The 23178-nt window shown below is 45.0% G+C and overlaps 1 protein-coding gene across 1 annotated transcript; it reads left to right on the top strand.

Annotated features, from left to right (window-relative positions):
- Positions 1-8588: 8588 nt before the first annotated feature.
- Positions 8589-19390, top strand: UABP-2 (uteroferrin associated basic protein-2). The gene is made up of 5 exons (NM_213845.3): positions 8589-8642; positions 10797-11462; positions 14696-14963; positions 16992-17133; positions 19093-19390. Exons 2-5 carry the CDS (start codon positions 10817-10819, stop codon positions 19297-19299), a joined length of 1263 nt encoding a protein of 420 aa, NP_999010.3. The 5' UTR covers positions 8589-8642; positions 10797-10816; the 3' UTR covers positions 19300-19390.
- The last annotated feature ends 3788 nt before the right edge of the window (positions 19391-23178 follow it).

Below are 23178 nucleotides of genomic sequence, written 5' to 3'. Positions count from 1 at the left end.
GTGGAAAAAGCCCTGTCATCCGAATACAAGGTGACAACGCACAGCAAATTATAGACCATGTTACCTGATGCTTCTCGTGTGACCTTAGGATGGGCCTCTTCCTGTCCTGAGGGTCCGCCTGCCCCTGGCAGAGCTGTATTTGGCTCAATCATCGAAAAGCAGCAGAGATCCCAGGCACACACCAAAGCGCATTAACCCCCAGCAGGGCTCCTTTCCGCAAATCATCCCAGATAACTAGTTTCATGAGATATTTCTGGGTTGGCGTATTTCCAGTGCATGGAGCCCCTGGGAAGGGTGACATTTAAGTCAGTCATCTTTATTGCAGAATTACAGTGATAAACTCAATACACCCAAGTTGTGGATTCAGCTGGCTACAGTGTTCCCACATGCCTCCAGGGTCCTAACCCAACAATAATTTATCCGCTGACTTGCAGTGGATGGGTGGTTGACATGTGATGTTTCAGTGGCCACATGAATTTATGTATCCATTCATTCAACAAAAACATAATGAGCACCTACTATGTGCCAGCAGTGAACCAGACAGAATGTCCCTGGCCAACTGGGTCTACAAGGGTAGGGGGAGTGATGGGTGGCCACCACCGCAACTGTAAAACCAAGTCTATAAATAAACGTGATTGCTGCAGGTTACACTCGGTGCGTGAAGGCATTGAATGGGAAAATTTGAAGGCAATGAGACAAAGGGGGGTTTTCTGCAAGCACAAAGGCCGAGTCAGGAGTGAGCAGGTGTGTTGGAAGGACAACTGGGCATTTCTGTGGCTAGAATGGCAAAATCAAGGTCAGGTACAGGTACTGTGTTATTAGCCAAGTAAAGGATCCTGGGTTTGGGGGAGCAGAGGTGGGCATTAAAGTGGCTGAGTTTCTCAAACAGGAAAATGAAGGGTTACCATATGGGCTGCTGCCTTCCTGGCTCTGGTGCTGTCACACATGTACATTCAGCCCTTGAGTTCAGCCTCCTCCCTGCTGGTGGGCGGTGGCAATGGCCTGACTCCCATACTCTGATTTCCAGAGCCGGAGCTACAGATGGTGCAACAGCCACAGGGATGTCAGTCAAAGACCACTTTCCCCCCCCCCCGCCCCCGCCCGCCACACTTTCCCCATCCCCTTCTGGCAGACACGTAGTTCTGGTTCCTTCCTTTTCCGATTCTGGGGGCATCAATGTCCCACACCACGTCAGATGTGCCAACGACCTCATGCTGTCTTTTCCAAGTTCTTTATACAGAGACAAACAGTGTTTCTAGCCCATCCATGCATCTCCCACAGCAGTCATTTCACCACTGGAAAATCTCTTTTTAAAAAACCGTCCATTAGGCTTGATTAGTGTGGATTTTTGATGCAGTGTTCTAGATTAACCTTGTGTTATGCTGGTTATCCAGAGCAAGGCAAGCCACCTCTTTCAAATGCTGACTCCCCCTACAGTGTGGATTGTAAATAGGATCCTTCCATTATTACCTGTCCCTGGATTGTAGATGAAATAATTGCTACTCCCTTCATGTCTGTGCTGGAGTCTTTTAAAGGGCATCATAGAAACATGACCAGGCAGGACCCTGAACATCTCACTTTTCTGGGTGGGTGTTGCTTCTCCGCCTGCCCCAGCGAATCCATGTGCAGGCATTTAGGTGAATTGAGCAGATGCAAGTGGACAAGGCACGGCACCGAGGCTGGGGGTACAACGAGGAACTGATCCTGCCTGAGAGTTTACCATCTGGAGTGGGGGAGGGGGAGACGCCACGAGGGATGGTTCAGTACAGCCCTTCACTAAATTTGAGGACGAGAACCAATAGCTGTGACTTGAAAGCATCACTTTGGGCACAAGCCCTGAGAAAGCCCCCCAAGTACAGTAAGTCACCCCAACTGGTGTCACTGCCCCCCTGGAAAAGAGTGGCCACCTGTGTTGTGAGGCCAGCAGAAGCTGGGCCTGGGGAGCTGGCATTCAGGGATGCTCCTCCCCCCACCACAGAGCGGGATAGTCACACAGCACAGGGACAAGAGGGATGAAGCTCAGGGGAAAAGGATTTCCGAAAGTCTGTGGTTCCAGCTCACCGTCACAGTTGGAAACCCAGGGCTCCTGCATCACCGGGGCTTCGTGTGGGTAAACACGCAGTGAGGCTAGCCATCAATGTCATTGTTCTTTGTGTTTCCATATCGGGAACATTTTCAAACAACAAAGGTGTTTCCTTCCAGCTCATTTCCCAGCCGGGAGTGGAGCTGAACAGGTAAGCGTTTGCGCAATGTTCTCCCCAGAGCATCCCTCACAGGGTGGCCAGCATCCTCCATTCCACTCAGAGCTCAGGACCATCTTCTCGCGGGCTCCCTTTTTGATCCCTGGCGTGGGGCTGATCTCCAGTACTCCTCTACCCTCTTCCCCTCCAGCTCAGCAGATGCTACCGAAAATGTGTTCAAAGGTCCAGCTTTAAAATGGAATACTGCAGGTTGTATTTACTAGTTGAAGCCAAAAATTAAAATCTCTCTATACCAGAAAACTTAAAAACATAAAAGTTGCTTAAGAAAGGAGGCTGATGTTGCTGTTTTTTGATAAATAAGGCAATTACTGAAAATGAGAGGAAGCATTCAAAGAACTTGTAAGTGCCCTTATATCTGAAAGTTTGCTCACGACCCCTTTCATCCAGGATCTATTACCAGAAAGAGGAGATGACTGGCCAGGGGACTGTGGGTTAGGATTATGGTCATGGTGTCAGGTAGATGGGGGTGTAAGCCCCAGTTCTGTTCCACCAGTAGCTGTGTGACTGTGGATGAGTGACTGAACCTCTCTGAGCCTGGATTCACATCTCCAAAACAGAAACTGTAATAATACAGCCGATTGTTGTGAGTGTTAAATGAGACACTGCAGATCAAGTGTGACAGTCAGTACCATTCAGCCCTGGGGTGACCACTGTTGCTGTACAAGGCACACAGGGGTCTAGGCAGAGGGATGGCTGGAAGCTGCAGCCCCTCACTCCTCTAACTCTAGCTCAGCACCTGCTCCCCGAGCAAAGTGCCCTAAGGGGCCCACCTCATAGGGCAGAGGGATGACCCTTGGGAGGGAATGGAGGCTTCTCCGTGAAGTTAGGGTCCCTCAAGGGAATATGTGCTCATGTGTTCATTTACTGAATGTTCGTGTACCTACTGTGTGCCAACACAAAGGAGAGAATCATGAATTATGTACAGATTATTCCCACAAAGATTTCACAGGGTGGGAAGGAGTGAATCCAAGGATTTTTGCAAGCCATCATGATGAGAGGTGAGCACAGGGTGTGCTAGGAGCTCACAGAGCCTAGGTGGAAGGAGAGAGAGGTGGCCGTCAGGAAAGGCTTTCTCAAGGAGAGATCTGAACTGAATCCTGAAGAGTGGTTGGGAGCTGGGTTAGCCTAAGAGGGAGAAAGAGTGGGGACAGGGTTCCAGGCACAGGGAACAGTGTCTGGCCCCAGGGGACTCAGAGCTCCATAGAAAGTCAGGTGTCAGCCAGGAGGGCATCATGTACTGAGTGCCTACTGCATCCGTACTTTAACTCATCAAGCTCTCAGAAAAATCTGCGAAAGGAATACTATTTCCTTCAATTCAGAGGAGGAAGCTAAGGCTCAGAAAGATGGATAACTTGCTCAAGGTGGTCTCACAGCCTTGATATTGACCTTCAGGTCCATGTGAGCCCAGGCTCATCACCTTTCCCACAAAGCTTTTTGCCACTGCTCTTCTTTCTTTTTTTTTTTAAATAGCTTTATTGAGCTCGCAGGTTGCATATCATAAAATCCACCCATTGTACATGTGTAATTCAATGATTTTTAGTTCATTCATAACATTCTGCAACATGACCTCCCTCCATCCAGTTTTAGAACATTTCAAAACTACCAAAAAATACCCTCAAGCCCACTTTCAATCTACCTAGTAGCTACTCTCAGCTGTCCATTGATCTGCTTTCTCTTTCTAAAAAATTAGCTTTTCTGGATTTCTTATATCAGTGGTATCTTATAGTATGTAGCCTTTTGAGTCTGGCCTCTTTCACTACACTGTAATAATTTGAGTTCATTGATGTTGTAGCAGGGATCAATATTTTACATTTCAACCTGCAATAATATGTGAGGGTTCTAGTTTCTCCACATCCTTGCTGGCATTTGGTATTTTCTTTTGTATTACAGCTATTCCAATGGGTATGCAATGTTATCTCACCATGTATTCTGTTTGCATTTTAATGACAAATGATGCTAAGCACGTTTCCATGTGATTATTAGAAGATTCTTATATCTTCTTGTAAAGTGTAGAGTCTTTCGACCATTTTTAAATTGGGTTGTTTGTCTCTTTATTATTGAGTTATGAGTTATTTACATATTCAGAACACAAGTCTCTTATCAGATATATATTTTTCAAAAATTTTCTTCCAGGGAGTTCCCATTGTGGCGCAGCAGAAACGAATCTGACTAGGAACCATGAGGTTGCGGGTTCAATCCCTGGCCTTGCTCAGTGGGTTAAGGATCCAGCGTTTCCATGAGCTGTGGTGTAGGTCACAGACACGGCTCAGATCTGGCGTTGTTGTGGCTGTGGTGCAGGCCGGCAGCTGTAGCTCTGATTTGACCTCTAGCCTGAGAAACTCCATATGCCACAGATGTGGCCCTAAAAAAAATAAAATATATTTAAAAATTTTCTTCCAGTGTGTACCTAGATGTTTCATTTTTATTATATCTAAGGCACCAAAGTTTTAAATTTTAATGGAATCTAATTTATGAAATTTTTTCTTATGCGATTTATGCTTTTGGTGTCAGGTTTTTTTTTAAACCAAGATCATGAAGATAATTTTTTTTTTTTTTAGAAATGTTTTGTTTTTTAACACAAATTTAAATCAATAGACTATTTGAGTTGAATTCGGTATATGTTGAGAGGCAAAGATGTGTTTTTTGTTTTATTTTTTGCATATAGATATTCAATTTTTCCCAACAGCACTTATTGAAACTATTAATCCTTTCCCATTTAATTATCTTGACTCCTTTTCTGATATAGGTATTAAAGTAATAAATTTCCCTCTAATAGCTGCCTTGGTTGCATCCCACAGATTTTGATATATTAATTTATTTGTTTGTTTCATTTAGTTTAAGATATTTTTACTTTTCCCTGTAATATTTTTTGGGCCATGAATTATGTAGAAGTGTGTTGTTTATTTTGCAAATATTTATGGCTTTTTCAGATTTCTTTCTTTTGTGAATGTGTCATAGTCAGATGGCATACTTTTTGTCATTTCTACCTTATAAATGCATTGTTAGACCTATTTTGTTGACCAGAATATGTACTATCCTGGATAATGTTTCCCATCATTTTAACCTATTCGTGTCTTTGAATCTAAGCTATGTCTCTTGTTGATAACATATGGATGGGTCTTGCTTTTTTATTCAGCCTGACAACCTGTTACACCTAACTACAATGTCTAGTACATACACAACTAATGGATTTATTGATGTTTGGAATTATATATGGCATTTTGCTTTTTTGCTTTTCTGTTCCTCCTTTATTGCCTTCTTTTGAGTTAAGCAAATTTTTTAGTGCATCTCTTTAATTCCTCTTTGAAATTTTGTTCTTTTTGTTTGCTTAGGGATCACAATACACATCATGACCTACTTCAAAAGAGAATTAATTTCCGTAACATATAAAAACTTGGGACCAATATAATTTCCTTTCCTTCCCCTCCTTTGTGCTATTACTATCATATATATTGTGTGTGTGTAAGTTATAAACCCAAGAACACGTTGTTGTATTTACTGCCTTACAAAATCTTATGTAATTTAGAGAAATTAAGAGACTAATGAGAAAATACATGGAGAGCATCTTATATTTACCTACGTATTTACCACTTTAATCATTCTTCCTTTCTTCCTGTAGATTCGAGTTACCATCTGGTGTCATTTCCTTTCAGTCTGAAGGACTTGCTTAGTGTTTGTTGTAAAGGAATTTCTCTGGCAACAATTCTCTGAGTATTTATTTGTCTGTAAATATTATTATTTCACCTTCATTTTCAAAGGGTAGTTTTGCTGGCTAGACTTTGTTGACAGATTTTTCTTTCGCTCAGCACTTTGTCACCCAACTGCATTCTTCCCTCCATTGTTTCTAACTAGAACTTAGCCATTAATTGTTTTGTTATTCCCTTGCATGTGATAAGTTATTTTTTTCTCTTGCTCCTTTCATGATATTCCCTTTGCCTTTCAACAATTTAAGTATGGTATCTAGGTATGGATCTCTTCGAGCTTCTTGGATTTGTAGTTTGTTTTTCCACCAAATTTGAGGAGCTTCCAGTTAGTATTTCTTCAAATATTTTTTTCTGCCCCTTTCTCTCTCTATGCTCCTTCTGGGACTCTCACTACACTTATATTTGTATGCTTGATATTGCATCACTGGTCAATGAGGCTCTGTTTTATTTATTTTTCTATTTTTTTATTTTCCTAGCTCTGTGCATATGGGATCATTTCCATTTTTCCAGCTTTAAGTTCACTGATTCTTTTCCCTACCCTCTCAAATCTGCTATTGAGATCTTTAGTGAATTTTTCAGTTATTATACTTTCAACTTCAGAATTTCCACTAAAAAATAATGTCTATCTCTTTATTTAGATTCCCTGTCTGTTGTATCATTGTCATCATATTTTTCTTTCATTCTTTAAACATAGTTTCCTTGAATTCTTTTGATGTAATTGTGACAGCTGCTATGACGTCTTTGGCAGCTATATTCAACATCTGAGGATTCTCAGAGACTATTTCTATTGACATTTTTTCCTGAGTATGAGTCATACTTTCTTTTTTCTTTGCATTTATCATAATTTTTTGTTGAATGCTAGATATTTTAGATAGCACATAGCAGTAACTCTTGATCCTGACTCTTCCCTCTTGAGGGCTTTTGTTTTTGTTGGTTTAGTAATTTGCTTGGACTGAATCTGTGATGTGTGTTTCCCCTGAAAATTTATGACCAGTGATGTTTCTTCTCAGATTTTCTTTATTTTGTTTTTAAACCTGCCTTCTAGAGGTCACCTTGGTGTCTATATTGCTTATTTTCCAACCACATATTGGTCAGAAATTGTTTTTAAACACCTCGAGCCAATAAAGTTTCTACTTTCTGCTGATGGATCTGTGTGTGGAGGCTGATGAAACCATTCTAATCTCAAGCACCACCATATTTTGCTTTCCACTTTCTCTCTTGCTTCTCCACAGGCCAGGGAGATGAGAGTAATTTGGGCCTGCTCCCATCTCAATTGTACATGTACAGAGCCTCCTTTCAACTTGAAATATGCAGAGAGCTCATCAAGTCACCTATAGCTGTCACACCTCTTGAGACTTCCTGTTTAATCCCCTGCTGACCTATGAGTCCATCTACTGTTCCAAACACAACTGCAGGCTTGCAGAACCACTGCCCCTCATGAGGCTCGCACACACTTTGCTCGTCACTGATACCATCATTGTAATTGACAATGCTCCAAGCCAAGTGAGTTTGCTCTGGCAACAGCAGCCCCGCTACCCACCAGAAGAGCTGGAGTGGGGTGGAAGCAGCCCCAGAAGAGGATGCCACAGGCTCACTTTGTACTTTTTTTCACAGCTGCATCATGGCATATGGATGTTTCTGGGCTAGGGGTTGAATCAGAGCTGCAGCTGCCAGTCTACACTGTAGCCACAGCATGTGGGATCCAAGCATCCTCTGCAACCTACACCACAGCTCGAGGCAACACCAGATCCTTAACCCACTGAGTGAGGTCAGGGATCAAACCTGCATCCTCACGGATACTAGTCAGATTCTTAACCCACTGAGCCACGACAGGAACTCCTCACTTTGTTCTTACACAGAATTCAGTACTATTCATGAACAAACACTTATCTGTTTGTTGTGGGCCTTTGGTGAATTTCGATAGCACTGAAATAATTGTTTTTGTCCATTTTGTTCAGCTCTTTATTTGCAATTGAGGAGAAGATAATGGCGGTCACGTCACTCCACCATGCCAGAAGTGAATTTGCCCTAGACGTGGAAAAACCTTGCACACACAACCTTGAACCACATCCCCAGGGAACCCAACCCCACACCAGCATTCAGAATGCCCTGTTCAGGCTTCCCTGACAACACACAGACTCCTGCCTCTTTTTTATTTTTAAGAGTTAGATGAGTTAGATGCAAGATTACATAATCTCTCCTGATTGTCCTAGATTATTAACTGTGCCTTTTTATTTCCATGCACAACCTCTTGCTGGTAATGTGTACTCCTCTTGAACTAATCAAATGGACCCCACAGTTCTTTTACCTGTTTTGTTTCTTGCTCAAAACCAAAAGCTCCTTGAAGGGTGGAGGCCAGGCCTTAAGCATCTTGTTCCCCTAGTATCAATACCAGAGTATGGCTCTGAGTAGGGACTAGGAGTTTGTAGAAATAACACTGAGTATTTTAATGAACAGTAGCTCAAATGGTATCATAATCCATTAATTTCCTCGTTGTTACACTGGAGGCTGAAATGATTCAGCTCTTGTTTGCTCTGGATAATGTTTGGACACAACCTTTTGGCCAAGTTAATATTAATTCAGGTTTATCCATTCCACTACCCCAGTGGCAGTATAAATAAGTCACTGACAGATGCAGAGAACAACAGCCATAGACAACAGCAGGCTCCCCTGGAGGGTAAGACACCTTTCTTCTCTTGGGGACAGTGTGGTTCCACGTGGGTAGGTGTTTGGTTTCTCTTTGGCTATATTTCAGGTAGGATCTGCCTTAGGCAAGATGATGGAGGATGCAGTATAAGAAGTATGTATGTGTGTTTTCTGGAATCCCCTTCACTCACTATACACCCCTTCCCATGGTCCCCTCTCACTCACTGCCCCCCCCCAGCCACAATGTCCTCCATTTCTCACTGCATCTTCCCCACTCAGATGAGGTGACTAAAAGAGGCAGTGAAGGAGGAGGTTGGCAGTGCAAGGAAGGGGCTATTGGCAGGGGAGTGTGAAGGAGACAGTGAGCAAGTGGGGCAGTCTTCTCAGGACGGTGAGTCTGGTTGGCAAGAACCAAGGCATGACAGGACTTCTGTGCTACCCCAAGAATTTGGACTCTATCCCCTCGAAGCTCAGGGGGAGCCCACACTGGCTGTAGTGTGGCTGGAAGGGTTGATGGGAAAAGACTGTTAGTGGGGAGCTGCTGTCATGGCAGCTTGGACTAAATGACAAAATGCCATAGACTGAGTGGCTTAAACAACAGAAAATTATTATCTCACAGCTCCGAGGCTAAAAGTCTGAGATCAAGGTACCAACATGGTTGGATTCTGGTGAAACTCCTGGCTTATAGATGGTCTTCTTCTCACTGTGTCCTCATTGGACCTCCTCATTTTGGATGCAGATGTAAGGACAGAGTTGGGGAGAGCCAGCACTCTCTTATATGAGCACCAGTATGTGGTCACACACCCTTGTGACCTTGTGAGGGACCCTCGTGACCTCATCAAATTACTTCTCAATGTCCTCCCTCCAAATACGATTACATTCGGAGTTAGGGCTTTGACATAGGAATTTTGAGAGATGTGAGGCTTCAGTTCAGAGCAGATGCTGTTTCAAGGAAGGAATGTCAGTGGCAGCAATGATGCAGAGAAGTGGACCCTGTGCCCAGAGCTGTGCTAGGTACCATGGGGACACAAAGGAGGGGAACATGGTCCTGCCCTGAAAAGGCGAAACTTGAGCACAAGCTTAGGTCATGGTTCACATTTTCTTCCTTCCCATTGGTGGGGTCAGCACTCCTGCCAATAACACCCTTTCCAGATGCAAAGCCTGACTTCTGCCCTCACTCAATCCTGGGCGGCACTTGTGGAGACAGAGAGGAGCTCATGCCCTGACAGTGGGTAAGGGGAAGTAGTGGTGAGCTCAGAAAGGCCTAAGTGAGGTAACCTGAATTTCCTGACATGACCACTGCCAGACTCTTGGCTCAGCTGATGTCTAAGTCACCTGAGCGCCACCTGGGCTTTACTTTAGAAATCACACCCGCACCTCTAAAGCCAGATCTGGCCTACACTTGGGCTTTATGCGGCTAGCAAGTGCTTTTGGCAAGATTTAATTTTTCATACAGAAATCAGGATTTTGATTTTTGGGGTTTTTGAGTATGAGCCTCTTGTTCTCCTTGCTTGACCCTGCAGGAAACCTTCCTCTGCTTTAAAAAAAAAAAAATGGATTTCCAGATGCTTCTGAAACAAACAGAAAAATCTAGCCCCAGTGCCCCAGGACTGCCACAGGTTAATCACAGGTGGAGCTGGAGCTCCTGCCCCTTCAGTCCGGGCCCCCTCCCCATTTTCCCCAGTCCGCAGAGCACCTTACTGCACTACTTGTGCTGTCTTTACATGTGTATCTTTCTGGCCAGATCTCATAGGCATTTGAATCTGCAATCTTTGCTTTTTCTCTCCTCTTGGCTCTTTCCTTTCCACACTTTTTGGAATTTTGTCATGAATCCTGTTTTAAAATAAATAAATAAATAAAAATGAAGAAGAGAAAAAGAAAAAGGAAAGACAGAAATCTCAGTGTGGTTGGAGACTTGTACAGAGGCCCACGTGTAGCATAGGCTAGAGGCAGAACTGGATCCCTCACTATCAGGTCACTTATCTTTAATTTGCCTAAAGTCATGTCCCAGAATCTTCTTAGACTGTCCTCCATAGACTTAGCTAGCATCCGCCAATCCAGGACTAATGGCAACCCCACCCAGGTGAACTGCACTGAGAGAAGACTGAGTCCTTTTCAATCCCCTCCACACTGAGAACCCAGTCCATCGAATGTTCACATCTATACCTCTTCCTTCCAATAACAGCTCTCTGGATTGTTGCAGAAATGTCCCACGGGAAAATGCCTCTGGTGCTTTCTCTGGTTCTCATCCTCTGTGGCCTTTTTAATAGCATCTCCTGTGAAAAGCAGCAAACCTCCCCAAAGACTATTACCCCAGTCTCATTCAAGAGAATTGCAGCTCTCTCCCAGAAGATGGAAGCTAACTACAAGGCTTTTGCCCAAGAATTGTTCAAGACTCTGTTAATCGAGGATCCCAGAAAGAATATGATCTTCTCCCCTGTGAGCATCTCCATTTCCCTGGCCACCCTCTCCCTGGGGCTCAGATCCGCAACACGCACCAACGCCATTGACGTCCTGGAACGTGACCTCAGAAACCTCCGAGTGTGGGACAAGCACCAGGCTTTACAGCATCTTGTTGAGATGCTGCACGAGCTAGAAAAGAAGAAACAGCTAAAGCACAAGGATATTTTCTTTATCGATAGGAACAAGAAGATGAACCAGATGTTTCTGAAGGAGATAGACAGGGTATATAAAGTGGACATCCAGATGATCGACTTTAAAGATAAAGAAAAAACTAAGAAGGCCATCAACCAATTTGTGGCTGACAAAATAGATAAGAAAGCCAAAAACTTAATCACCCACCTGGACCCTCAGACCCTCCTATGTCTTGTCAACTACGTTTTTTTCAAAGGTGAGGTTTATTAAGTGCATGAATTCCCATTTGAGGTAATCTTTGCCCTTGTGTTTCCTAAAAGGTTTGTGTCAGAAAAAAAAAAAAAGTAGTTTATGTGAGTATATCCCATTTTCCCAGAAACCAGTAGATCCAAAACTTTTTCGTTGTCTTTGATATCATTGTTGTCCAGCATTTTGCACTTTTTCTCCTCTTAATTCTTTTAATCATCTTGTTTGCCTTGCTTATGGTATTTTGGAGTAAAAGGCAATGACTCTTGCTGGTAAAAAGGAAAAAAGAAATCTTTTTGCAGAGGCAAGAGCATCAGCCAATTCACCTCTTCTGTAAGGTCAGATCAGTGTGACTTGTGATGCTTGTCAAAGCTGTGTTCAGTGCTGTATTCAGATCACCTACCACTTGTCTAAAATATCACTGTAACTTCCTGGTCACAGATCTTGACATTGCCTGTGTTTTTTCAAGTGGGCTCAGAGTTACCCTTTGCCAGCATCCCTCTTCCTCTTTATAACCTCTTCCTCCACTTTGCATTACCAGTCTCCTTTCTCCATGGACTCTCAACCAATGGCCTCTCCTCCTGCCCAAATGGGGACAAGAAAGCAATTCAGACAGGATGCCCTCCATGTGCTGCCCAGGCTCAGACATCTCTCCCCTTGCTCTCTCCTCCCATCACAGTGAAGAAGTGCTTGTTCGCTCCCTCCCATTCCTCAGAAGGGGGTCCCCCCTTCCATCTTCCATGCTCAAGCGCTCCCCCCACTTTCCTCTGCCCCCATGGCTCATGTTTTTTTTTTTTTCTCCTTTGCTGTTTTCTCCTCTTCTAATGTCAGAAATGTATTCTCCCACCCCACCTAGGCTCACAACTTCAAACATCATCTGGGCTCTGATTATTCTCCAGTCTTTAATGCAGCCTGGACCACCTCTTCTGAGGTCTGGACTCTGATACTCATCTGCTTACTGACATCTCCTTGGGGATGTTTCACAGATTCTCAAACACCATCCCCAAACCTTGCATCTTCCCAACACACTGCATCTCCCCACCATTCTCCTGACCTCAGAGAATCACAATGCCATCCAGACAAAACCCAAGAAACACAGCAGGTCCCATGACTTCTGCCTGCAGAGTTTATCTTGAATGTGTTCACATCTCAGCATCTCATCCGCCACGTCCCTAGCCCAGGTCATCATCATCACTTGCCCCAATTGTCGAACTGCTCTGTTTCCATTTGTGCCTGCATCCAATCCCTTCTCCACTAAAAGGCCAGAACAATGCTCTTAAAACATAAATCACATCATTTCCCCCAACTAAAGCCCTCCCTTAACTTGGAATGAAATCCCACTGGACTCAGCTATGCATGCTTCCAGCCCTGCCCATCCCTCCAGTGTCTCTCCATCTCTGTCCTTCTCATTGTTATGCCTCGCCCATGATGACCTTCTTCCCTAAATGCAGCCTGCATTTTCCTGTCTTATTGCATGGTGTTCCTTCCCTAGGGAGGTTCTTCCTCTCATTCTCTGCCACATGGAGCATCCTCTTCTTTTAAGCCTCAGCCTCAACGCCCTCTCCTCAAGGAGGCCTCCCCTGGCCATCCAGAGTAAGTCTTTCCACCCTTGGGCTCAGCTAATTGCTTGGGTCTTTCCTCATGATCATCATACTTTTAATCATTTACAGTGGTGGGTTGCTTCTCTCCCCTAGAAAGTAAACCCCATAAGGACATGGAGTTCCTCGGCTTATTCACTGCTATAACCTCAGTACTTTGTACGGTAGTTGGCACATCTAAGGAGCTCAAGAAATTTTAGGCTTGAATGAGTGAATTAACAGATATCCTATTACGGCTTAAACAGGGTTCCGACCAGAACACAAAGATTGTCCTTTGTGTGATAAGTGAGGGAAATTCTCATAAATCAATGCTTCCCAGCACAGGATGTTTGCTCAGGCTGCTGGGACCATCTGTAATTCACATGTGGACCCACAGTTCCAAACTAGGTACCTGGGATGTAGAACATGCTCCACAAATGATCTTGGAGGAATCACGTCTCTGGATTTTCCAGAGAACTCTCTGGCACAGTTCCCTCTGAAAGCTTTCCAAAAGCTTTATCCATATCACTCCTTAGAAGGCAAGTCATAAAAACAGAACAGAGAGGACCATGAGCCTGGCTGTAGAATCAGAAGCAAGGCTAACACGTGTAGAGATTTTCCAGACCAGACCCAATGGTCCTCACTCTGGGGGACAGATGCATTTTTTTAACTGGTGCGTACATTGAATCTTCTTTTAAATCCACTGGGGAAGTGTATTATTTAAAGCAGGATTTCAAGCAGGTGTGTGTGTATGTAAGTTTCTCTCCTTAAGTAAGTTAGGTAAATTTTTAACAGATTTCTTTGCCGTAAGACTTCTTCGAACTCTCTTTTTTAATTATATTGATGTATAGATGATTTACTTGATAGGGATTGCATTGAATCTGTAGATTGCTTTGGGTAGTATGGCCTTTTTTTACAATATTAATTTTTCCAACCTAGGAGTGTGGAGTATCTTTCCATTTTTTTACATCTCCTTTAATTTCCTTGATTAATATTTTATAGTTCTCAGCATATAAGTCTTTTACTGCCTTGGTCAGGTATATTCCCACGTATTTATTTTTTGGGGTGCAATTTATGTTTTGGGGAAATAAAAAAAAGAAAAAAAAGAAGTATATTTGATTTACAATGTGATAATTTCTGCTACACAGCAAAGGGATTCAGCTATACATGTACACACATCCATTCGTTTTTCAGATTTTTTTCCCATATAGGTTATCACAGAATATTGAGTAGAGTTCCCTGTGCTGTACAGCAGGTCCCCCTTGCCCATCAACTCCATATACAGTAATGTGCTCTTAATACACTCAAATGCAGTAGGAATTTTCAAAGAAGGGACGCTGTGGTCAATGTTTCCTAAGTTTTATTTGATAACAAAATCCTTTCTGGTGTTAGAGTCACAGAGGCAGTTATTTTGGTAAACATCTTCTGCGAATTACAGATTTAAAGAAATCCTATGGTGAATACCTTTGAAAATCATGCATTTGCCTTTCTTTCCTTTGTACCAGTCTGGAATTTTACATATTCTGCTCACTAAGGTCAAGGTATCACTGTAAATAGACTGATTCCTCCTACCTAAGCCCATCACCTCCAGGGTCTCCAAACAAGTGGGTGGTGATGCCTTTTCCACAAAATCCCTTTTTGATTCTTCCTTCCTGATTCCCCCCAGGCATTTTGGAAAGAGCTTTCCAAACCAACCTCACAAAGAAGGAGGACTTCTTTGTGAATGAAAAGACCATAGTGCAGGTGGACATGATGAGGAAGACAGAACGAATGATTTACAGCCGGTCAGAGGAACTGCTGGCTACGATGGTTAAAATGCCTTGCAAAGAAAATGCGTCCATAATTCTTGTCCTCCCTGACACAGGAAAATTTGACTTTGCTTTAAAAGAGATGGCTGCTAAGAGAGCTAGACTTCAGAAAACCAATGACTTCAGGTATGCTATTCTGGAAGAACATTCCAGAATATTGTTTTTTTCTCAATCCCCTCTTCCTCTATGCAAAAGTCTTACTTGAGTTGCAGCAGGGGTGGGTGGGGCATCTGGTTATTTCCTAGCATATTTGTAGAAAATGAAACAAACCAAACAGGAAGAATAGTAGCCTGAATCCCATTACCAGATGGAAGCCCCTTAACTGTTAATTAGGGTTCTTTTGGTTACCTGTACAGTATCACAAATGCACTTCATACAAGCTCAAGGTGGGGAGAGAGAAATTTATTGGAAAGATATATGGGAATTTCATGGGACACCATGGAATAAACACACCCAGGATTCTTCAGGGGTTGGACAAGAGACAGCAACCTCACCTGGAGCCCCATCTCTCTCGGTGTCACTTGTCCTTGCTTCTAGTCTCACTAGTGAAACACACCAGCTTTTCACACACAATTTAGCACAAGAGCCACTCACCCCAAAAATACTTCCTGAGCATCTACTATATGCTTGGTTCTGGGAATATAATCATTAGTCAAACACATCTCTGCTGTTGTGGAATTTTCAATCTGGTGGAAGAGGCAGAAAGTCAACTAATAAATATACAATTTCAAATTGTAGTAAAAGATTTGGAGGAAATGTGTAGGGTGCTATAACAGGGAATTCAGTGGTAGAGTAATAATTGGGGATCTTCATTATGGGGATCTTAATTAAGTATGATGGTCAGGGAAGAATCCTTTCAAGCTGAGACCACTGTGGACAGATACGCCTCTCTTCCCTGCAATCAAATGCTCCACCCCAGACGAAATCTAGCATCTTCCCATTCCAATGACATATTCCTGGAAAAGAGAATTGAATTGATCCAGCTGGAGTACGATAGTCACCAAGGTCCAGTCGAATGCAGATAATTGCATCGTGTAAGCAGTGATCTTAGTGGCGGGAGTAGGGGAACAGTCTTTGGGCAATGAATGTGTAAATTGGGAAGAAATCTCCAAAGAATGTTTACTTCTGCAGTTGAAGGCCACAGCAGAGGGGCTCTGCCATCTTGGGCAACAGTTGTGCCTCCCACAGTGCTCCTGATTGGGCACAGAAGGGGTACAGAGGTAGAGGAACACAACTGAATGGGTCATTATCCCATTAAAAGCTCAATCCCATATTGACACAGGCTAACATGTCTTGGTTTATGAGCAACAGAAAATGTTAGGGGGGGTCACTTGGCATGCTGCATCCTCATCCTCTTAGCCACAGACCTGCTCATCTATAGGGGACCTGTCCTCCTCTCTGTTTGAAAACTTGTTATCGGGGCTGGAGTTTCCTCTCCCACGAAAATTCCTCTGCTCTGCCTCCAGCAAGATAACCTCATGCCCTCCATCTTCCCCACTATGCTTAGGGTCACTGCCTTATTTATTTATTTATTTATTTATTTATTTATTTATTGTCTTATTAGGGCCACACCCATGGCATATGGAAATTCCCGGGCTAGGGGTCGAATCAGAGTTATAGCTGCCGGCCTACACCACAGCCGCAGCAACTCAGGATCCAAGCTGTATCTGTGACCTACACCACAGCTCATGGCAATGCCAGATCCTTAACCCACTGAGCAAGGCCAGTGATCGAACCCACGTCCTCATGGATACTAGTCGGTTTCCTTAGTACTGAGTCACGACGGGAACTCTGGGTCACTGCCCAATTTAAAACCCTGCTTATAGACAGAGGGTTGGAGGGACTCAGGGATGGATGCCCTTGGTCTGACCTCAACTTCTCTTGCACAGAGTACCTGGGAAGGAGATTATTTGAATCATAAGTTGTATTTTGAGTAAGTTATCTCCTTGGAAATTCAAAATTGCTGCTCATCCCACAGCTTCTTTAATTTCCCCCCAAGGAAGCATTGAAAGCTAATCCTTTTATTACCTTTTCTCTTCAAAAAGGACTTTAGGCCTAGGACAGTATGCTTCCTCAGCCTTAGGAGAGGGCCCTTCCCCAGCACCCTAGGAAAGGGCCATAGTTCAGCTTCCTTGTTTTGTTCATTTTCAACAGATTGGTGCACTTAGTTGTGCCCAAGATCAAGATCACCTCCAAGATAGACTTAAAACATCTGCTTCCAAAGATTGGCATCAATGACATATTCACTACCAAGGCTGTCACCTGGAACACCACCAAGACGTCAACTATCCTGGAGGTGAGTAGGGCCTCTGCAAAATTTCTGTCTTATCCGCCACAGTCTTCATTGAAAAACAACTTTCTATACATCAGTTCCAGCTCTTCTCTGCGTGGGTTCATGGGATTTAGGGTTCTTTCTTCATTCGTTCATTGAAAAGTCACTGCATCAAGCACATTTGGAGTCAATGGGGATAAAGTTGTGAGCGAGCCGGACAAAATCTTACTCTCACTGCTGTTCCATTCTACTGAGCAGGCCAGCAGACAGGGATAGGTCCTGGGAAGAAAGGAGAACTGAGACTCTGAACAGCATGATAGGGTGGAGTGGGCAGGCCTGAGACAGGCTGCCTTGGCCCTTCTGCCAAGGCCTGCATGAAGGGCAGGACAGAGCAAGGGGACACATGCGTGGGGACATGTGTTCCAGGCAAAGAGAACAGCAAGGGTATCCCGAGGGGAAGTGAACTTGACAATGCTGAGGAGTCCCAGAAGGCCCAGGCAGCGAGGGTGGTGAGTGAGCCAGAGCCTGGTGGGCAGTGAGGACAGTAGTCAGGCAGGGTCAGGTCACAGAGGCCTCACAGGCCCTGGACAGGACTGGGGGTTTCTTTGACTGGCATGGAAGACTACCAAGGCTGACATGAACAACCTATGTTTTCCAAAAACCATGTGGAGACTAGGCAGTGCCCTAGAGGAAGAGGGGGACCCATTAGGAAGCTTGGCGGGTAGCCCAGATGAGAGGAAATGAAGGTTGGACAGGGTGCTAGAGGCAGGGTTGGCGGTGATGAGAAGGATCTGTGTGCCTTTTGAGGACAGAGCTGGGGGCAGGGAGGAGAGAGTCAGGTTTGTAAGTCAGAGCCTGGTAAACCATGGAGCCAATGCCTGAGACAGGAAGGATGGAGAAGGAGCTGGTTTGGGGGAGTAGGTAGGGACTGCTGGCTCTACCAAACTGGAGATGCCAGTCAGATGTCCAGATGCCATGGAGCATTTACTTTGAGTTAAAATCCCCGTAGGCACAAGGGGCTGCCCTCCAGTTACTCCACCAAGGTCACTAACTGGCCAGCTACCTTGCGGCCACCCTGTAACACTTTGCTCCGGACATAAAGAGCAGTCGCGGTCCCTCCCCATGATACAGCCTCTGACAAATTACAAAGCATTTTTTCATAGTTTCTCTCCAAATGACTCTGTCATTTCTCAATGACCCTGGGGGTAGGGAGAGGGCAGGGGCCATGTCCTCTAATTGGGAGATGAAGGAGCTGTCATGGACATTGGTGGAGTTCCCAGGATTGGGCCCCACTGGGAGGCAGTTCTTCCTGTGACCCAGTGGGTATAATTGCTACATGTTGTATCCAATTCAAACAATCCACCCAGCAAGGATGTCTGAGGCTGGAGGTCGGGTTGCATTTGAGAGGTGCCAAACCCATTGCCATTAATGCAAGCAGTCATTGTCATGTCCCCCAGCAGGGTCTTCTGTAGACTAGGGGGCAGACATACGTGTTCTGGCTCAGGCACTTCCACACGGAGGGCAAATTGTCCTCAGTTGGATGGAGACAACAAAAGCCAGCGCCTTAGTAGTTGTCACCACATCCTTCTTGAAAATATATGAGAGAACTATCTCAGTCATTCAATGGGATTTTTTTTTTCTAACCCTTCAGACCTCCCAGCATTCCTCTGTGTTTTATTCCCCTTTCCTCCCTTTAAAACAAGCAGCCTCCTTGAACTGTCTGTCCTGTATTTAGAGAGCCTGAACTCAGCAATTACCAACGCTAGTGTCAACCCCTTGTGGGGGTTCAATGGTGAACGCAGCTGCTGGGAGCCTGGTTTTCCAGAATGGAAGCCAGTTTTCCTCCACCTGCCATCAGCCAGGGAGTGAGGTTTCCTCCCTGACCTTGGCCATGGAAGATCACTGGGCACACCGCCCTGGCTTGTCCTCCGGCCAGCCAGGTGAGTTCACACCCAGCGCTGAGAGGAAACCTATCTCCCCTAGGCCGTGCATCATGCTGTGATAGAGGTGAAGGAGGATGGCTTGACCAAGAATGCAGCCAAGGACAAGGACTTTTGGAAGGTCCCCGTGGACAAGAAGGAGGTCCCCGTGGTTGTGAAGTTTGACAGACCCTTCTTCCTGTTTGTAGAGGATGAGATAACTCGAAGAGACCTCTTCGTGGCCAAAGTCTTCAACCCCAAAACTGAGTAGAGGTGGGGCCAGGCTGTGCTGAGCAGGAACTTTGGTCATGAATAAAATGAATATAATTCACCACCTGTGCATTAAAAGAGGCTGAGACTGAGAAGTGTCGTCTGAGCATGGCATGGGGATGGATCATTGCTGTTCTTCTGTCTGGGAACAGAGGGAGTTTGAGGGCCTGCCAAAGACATTTGGTTAGTGACTCTTCTGGTTGACATAAGCAGGGCAACCAGATGCAAGCAGGTGCAGGAGGGCTGTTTCAGTCTGTGGCTGTCCCATTGGTCTCGCTCCCTGCGCAGCTGGCAGTCAGAGCTCATCTCCTCATCAGTACAAGAAGAGTTGTGTTTACTCTCCCAGGCAGCCCCAGGTAGAGGCAGGTTCCACCACAGAGAGGAAAGTGGGAGAGGAAGGGTGGGGACCCCCAGACACCTCAGTGGCTTCTGTGTGTTCACTCATCTCCAAGGGAAACAGGGGTACCTGGAGAGGCAGAGGGCCCCAAATATGTTGGCAACATCTACTCTGTCCCATGCCCTGGTCTCTTTCCATCTTTACAACAGTCCTCTGTGAGGGAGTTATTACTGCCCCCAACTGGACAGAAAGTAGAACTGACGAGGGGGAAAGAGATAAGACAGTCAGGCACAAAGTAGTGTGTATGAGAGAGAGAGAGAGATAGTCTCTAGAAAGAGAGAGGGGCTGGAGGAGGTACTACTTGGCTGGCCCTGACTTACCTTGGACATACAGGATCATGGGGTCTGATGACCACCAGATATTTGACAAGGGAATTTAGACCTAGAAGCCACGGGCACAGCTGACAAAGACATTGGCCAAACAGGCTGACCCAAGAGTGATATCCAAGAGGTGAAACCTTGCCTGGGTGGGCTAGTTCAGAGCAGACTAAGCTAGAGGATGAAATAAAACTCTCTGGTAGAGAGCCCAGGCTCAGTGCTGAGATTGGAGGTTAAAGGTAGCACATGGTGGACTGACTGCAGAGCCATGTGATGACATGACCAAACCAGAGCCACCTGGGGCAGGCGGGTTGCCATTAGATCTAGGAGCCATGGACCAAATGTGACAGGATAGGGAACCCCCACCCCTGGCAAAACATGAAAAGTCCAGCTGTGGTGGGGTTCAGGACACAACACAAGTGTTTTGTCTTCTGGGGACAATGTGACCCTGAAGGAACTCCATTCACCACCAGAAGAATCATTTCTGGGCCTGAACTTTCATTCATTTAATGCAGATGCTCAAAGGTTCAAGAAAAGAGCTTGCCAGTGCATCATCACTTACAACCCAAGAAAGCTCCAGGACAGGAGAGGCCCAGGGGTGGGCCACGAGAGCAGCTTGGAGAATCAGCTCAGTAAAGGAGCTGGCTTGAGAGAGGAAGAATAAGGTGATTTGTTCTAGAAAAACGTGGAGGAAGTGGGTCAGCAGCATAACCCAATGGAGGAAAGCCTGGAGATTCATGCTTGTTCGTGGCTGCTATCTGAGCAGATCCAGGGCAGAAGCAGGGGGGAAGGTGCCCCTAGAGATGCTGAGGGCCTGGTTCCATGCAGTAGAGGGTGTCCATGGAGGATTATGAGGGTCCAGTGTCCTTCATGATAAAGGTAGCTGGGCAGTGACACACGGAACAAGAAGGCTATTGACACGTGCATGGAAAAGCCCGGGAAATGACTGGGAAGCAGTTGACACCCAGGTCAACCCTGCAGACTTAACCAAGCCCATCTGCCCAAGCTCATGGGAAGCTGCGCCATCACACAGACTTCAATGCTACCACACGTGGTGCCTATGCAAGGGGCCAGAGTGGTTTTCCTGACTGCAGCAATGAGCTAGCATGATCCCAAGGTTGATAATGAGACGAGTTTACCTCCATGTGTGTGAGGGCACATTTTCACACCCTTTGACTCAAGATTAGACACAAAAGTGAGGCGTCAGTGCACCAAGGTCAAAGATGTTCACTCCAGGAAGGAAACCAAGCACCACCCCCTTACCCACCCCCAAACCCACCACCAAGGAGGTGGTGCCCAATCCTCAATCCTACCACCACGTGTAATGTGGGATGGTGCCCTGGTGCCCTCGTATATGAGCCAACATTCTTCTGGATGTTTCAGGAGGAGATTAACATTTACAATGGTGAATTTGGGTAAAGCAGACTGCTCTCCATAATGTGGGTTTCACCCAACCAGTTGAAGGTCTTAATAGAACAAAGACTAACACCTTCCCCTGCCCACCACCACCACCGCCATTGAGCAAGAGGGAAATCTACCAGCAGGCAGCCTTCAGACTTGACAACTACAACCTACACTCTTCGTTGTAATGGGCCAATAGGCTAATCTTTGGACTTGCCATCCTCCATAATCATGCGAGCCAATTCCTTAAAATTTCTTTCTGTGTGTGTGTGTGTGTGTGTGTGTGTGTGTGTGTGTGTGTGTGTGTGTCCTTGCTCGGGCCTGGCACTGCTAGACACCACCCACGAACAACTACATTTCCTCCCACCACAGCTCTGTGAGGTGGGCTCTGTTATGGCAGGGTCTGCAATAGATTCCAAAATGTGAGATTCCCAGGGTTGCTTCTTCTTCCTTAGCAGGTGGCAAATGTTGCGAAGAGCCAGGTAACTTATGCATGAGCCAGGTAATTTATGTGCAAGCCAAGAGTGAACTGGATTGCTCTTAGGTGAGAGAGAAACTCTGGCCATGTACTTCAATTCTCTTGTTTATTCGTACTGCAAATGCGTCTTTATAAAATATGCAGAAAGTTTTCAGCACTGTTCTAGAAAGTTCTAAGGCCTCAAACATCAATGGATGTCGCAGATCCCATCACTGCCTGGTTTAAATGTCCCTGACCGTGAGCTTTCCACCACATACTGAATGGGTCCTACCCTGAGCACCTACACTTCTCTACCTTGGGCTTTTTACTCACCAGGTGTGTCAGAGGCACCTCTAGCCCCACCCCAGGAGAGAATCCGATTCGGTATCCTGGGAGCCTCTATGTTTTAAAGGAACCTCTTGATTAGAACCACTGTGCCAACCTGGATGAACTTTTCTTTAGTTTTATGTACACTTAAATTAAATCATTCTACTTTGAAATGATGTTTTATTGCTTTTTATTGTAATAAAATACAGGCTCTTTAAGAGAAATTAGAAGACAAAAATCTACAAAGAGAACATAAAACCCATCCAATTCCATCACCAAAAGACTCACTCATACAAACTATCCATTTAGTTCCAGGCTTGGTTCTAGATCTTGGGAGATAGAGGAGAACAAGAGTCAATGATCATAAACAATGGGACCCTATTGTACAGCCCGGGGAACTATACCCAACCTCTTGGGATGGAATCTGATGGAAAATGATATGAGAAAAAGAATGTATATGTGTGTGTGCTCGGGTCACTTTGGCGTACAGCCAAAATTGGAACAGCATTGTAAATCAACTTAATAAAAAATAAATTCAAAAAGAATCTATGATCCCACTTTAAGGGATTTTGCTATGGCAAGAGAGATGACTTTCCTCTATTTTCTGAAATATCTTCCAGTCTTTTCTCTGTACATGGATTTTGGCTATTTAAAGCATTAGCAAAATACTGGAATGGTTTAGTGCGGTATCGAAGGCTTCAGCTGGGGATCCAGATGTGTCTCCTGAGTGTGGCCCCACCACCCATTCTTCGAGCCAGTCATTGGGCTACAGAGCCTCAGTTTCCCCTCGGTAAGAGAGGATCATGCCTTTTGCATTATTTTTCCCTAGTTTTCTTGAGAAATAATTGACTTCCACCACCATATAAGTTTAAGGTGTACAGCATGACCGTTCAATTTCCACATATTGTAAAATGATCACCACAGGAAGTTTAGTTAACATCTCACATTCTTATTGTTTGAGTGATTCATGAAGGACGCTGC

This window comes from Sus scrofa, chromosome 7 (genome assembly GCF_054392235.1).
Source record: "Sus scrofa isolate SSC_HxYL_T2T_F1_AM1 chromosome 7, Sscrofa_HxYL_maternal_Yorkshire_Landrace_v2.0, whole genome shotgun sequence".
Lineage (NCBI taxonomy): Eukaryota > Metazoa > Chordata > Mammalia > Artiodactyla > Suidae > Sus > Sus scrofa.
Note: the sequence above shows the minus strand (reverse complement) of the source record. Positions and strands in the feature narration are given on the sequence as shown.

Excerpts from the sequence above, each read along its gene's own strand:
- UABP-2 (NM_213845.3), top strand. The coding sequence starts at position 10,817 with ATGTCCCACGGGAAAATGCCTCTGGTGCTTTCTCTGGTTCTCATCCTC. Across the intron at positions 11,463-14,695 it reads CAACTACGTTTTTTTCAAAG|GCATTTTGGAAAGAGCTTTC; the intron begins GTGAGGTTTATT and ends GATTCCCCCCAG. Across the intron at positions 17,134-19,092 it reads AGACGTCAACTATCCTGGAG|GCCGTGCATCATGCTGTGAT; the intron begins GTGAGTAGGGCC and ends TATCTCCCCTAG.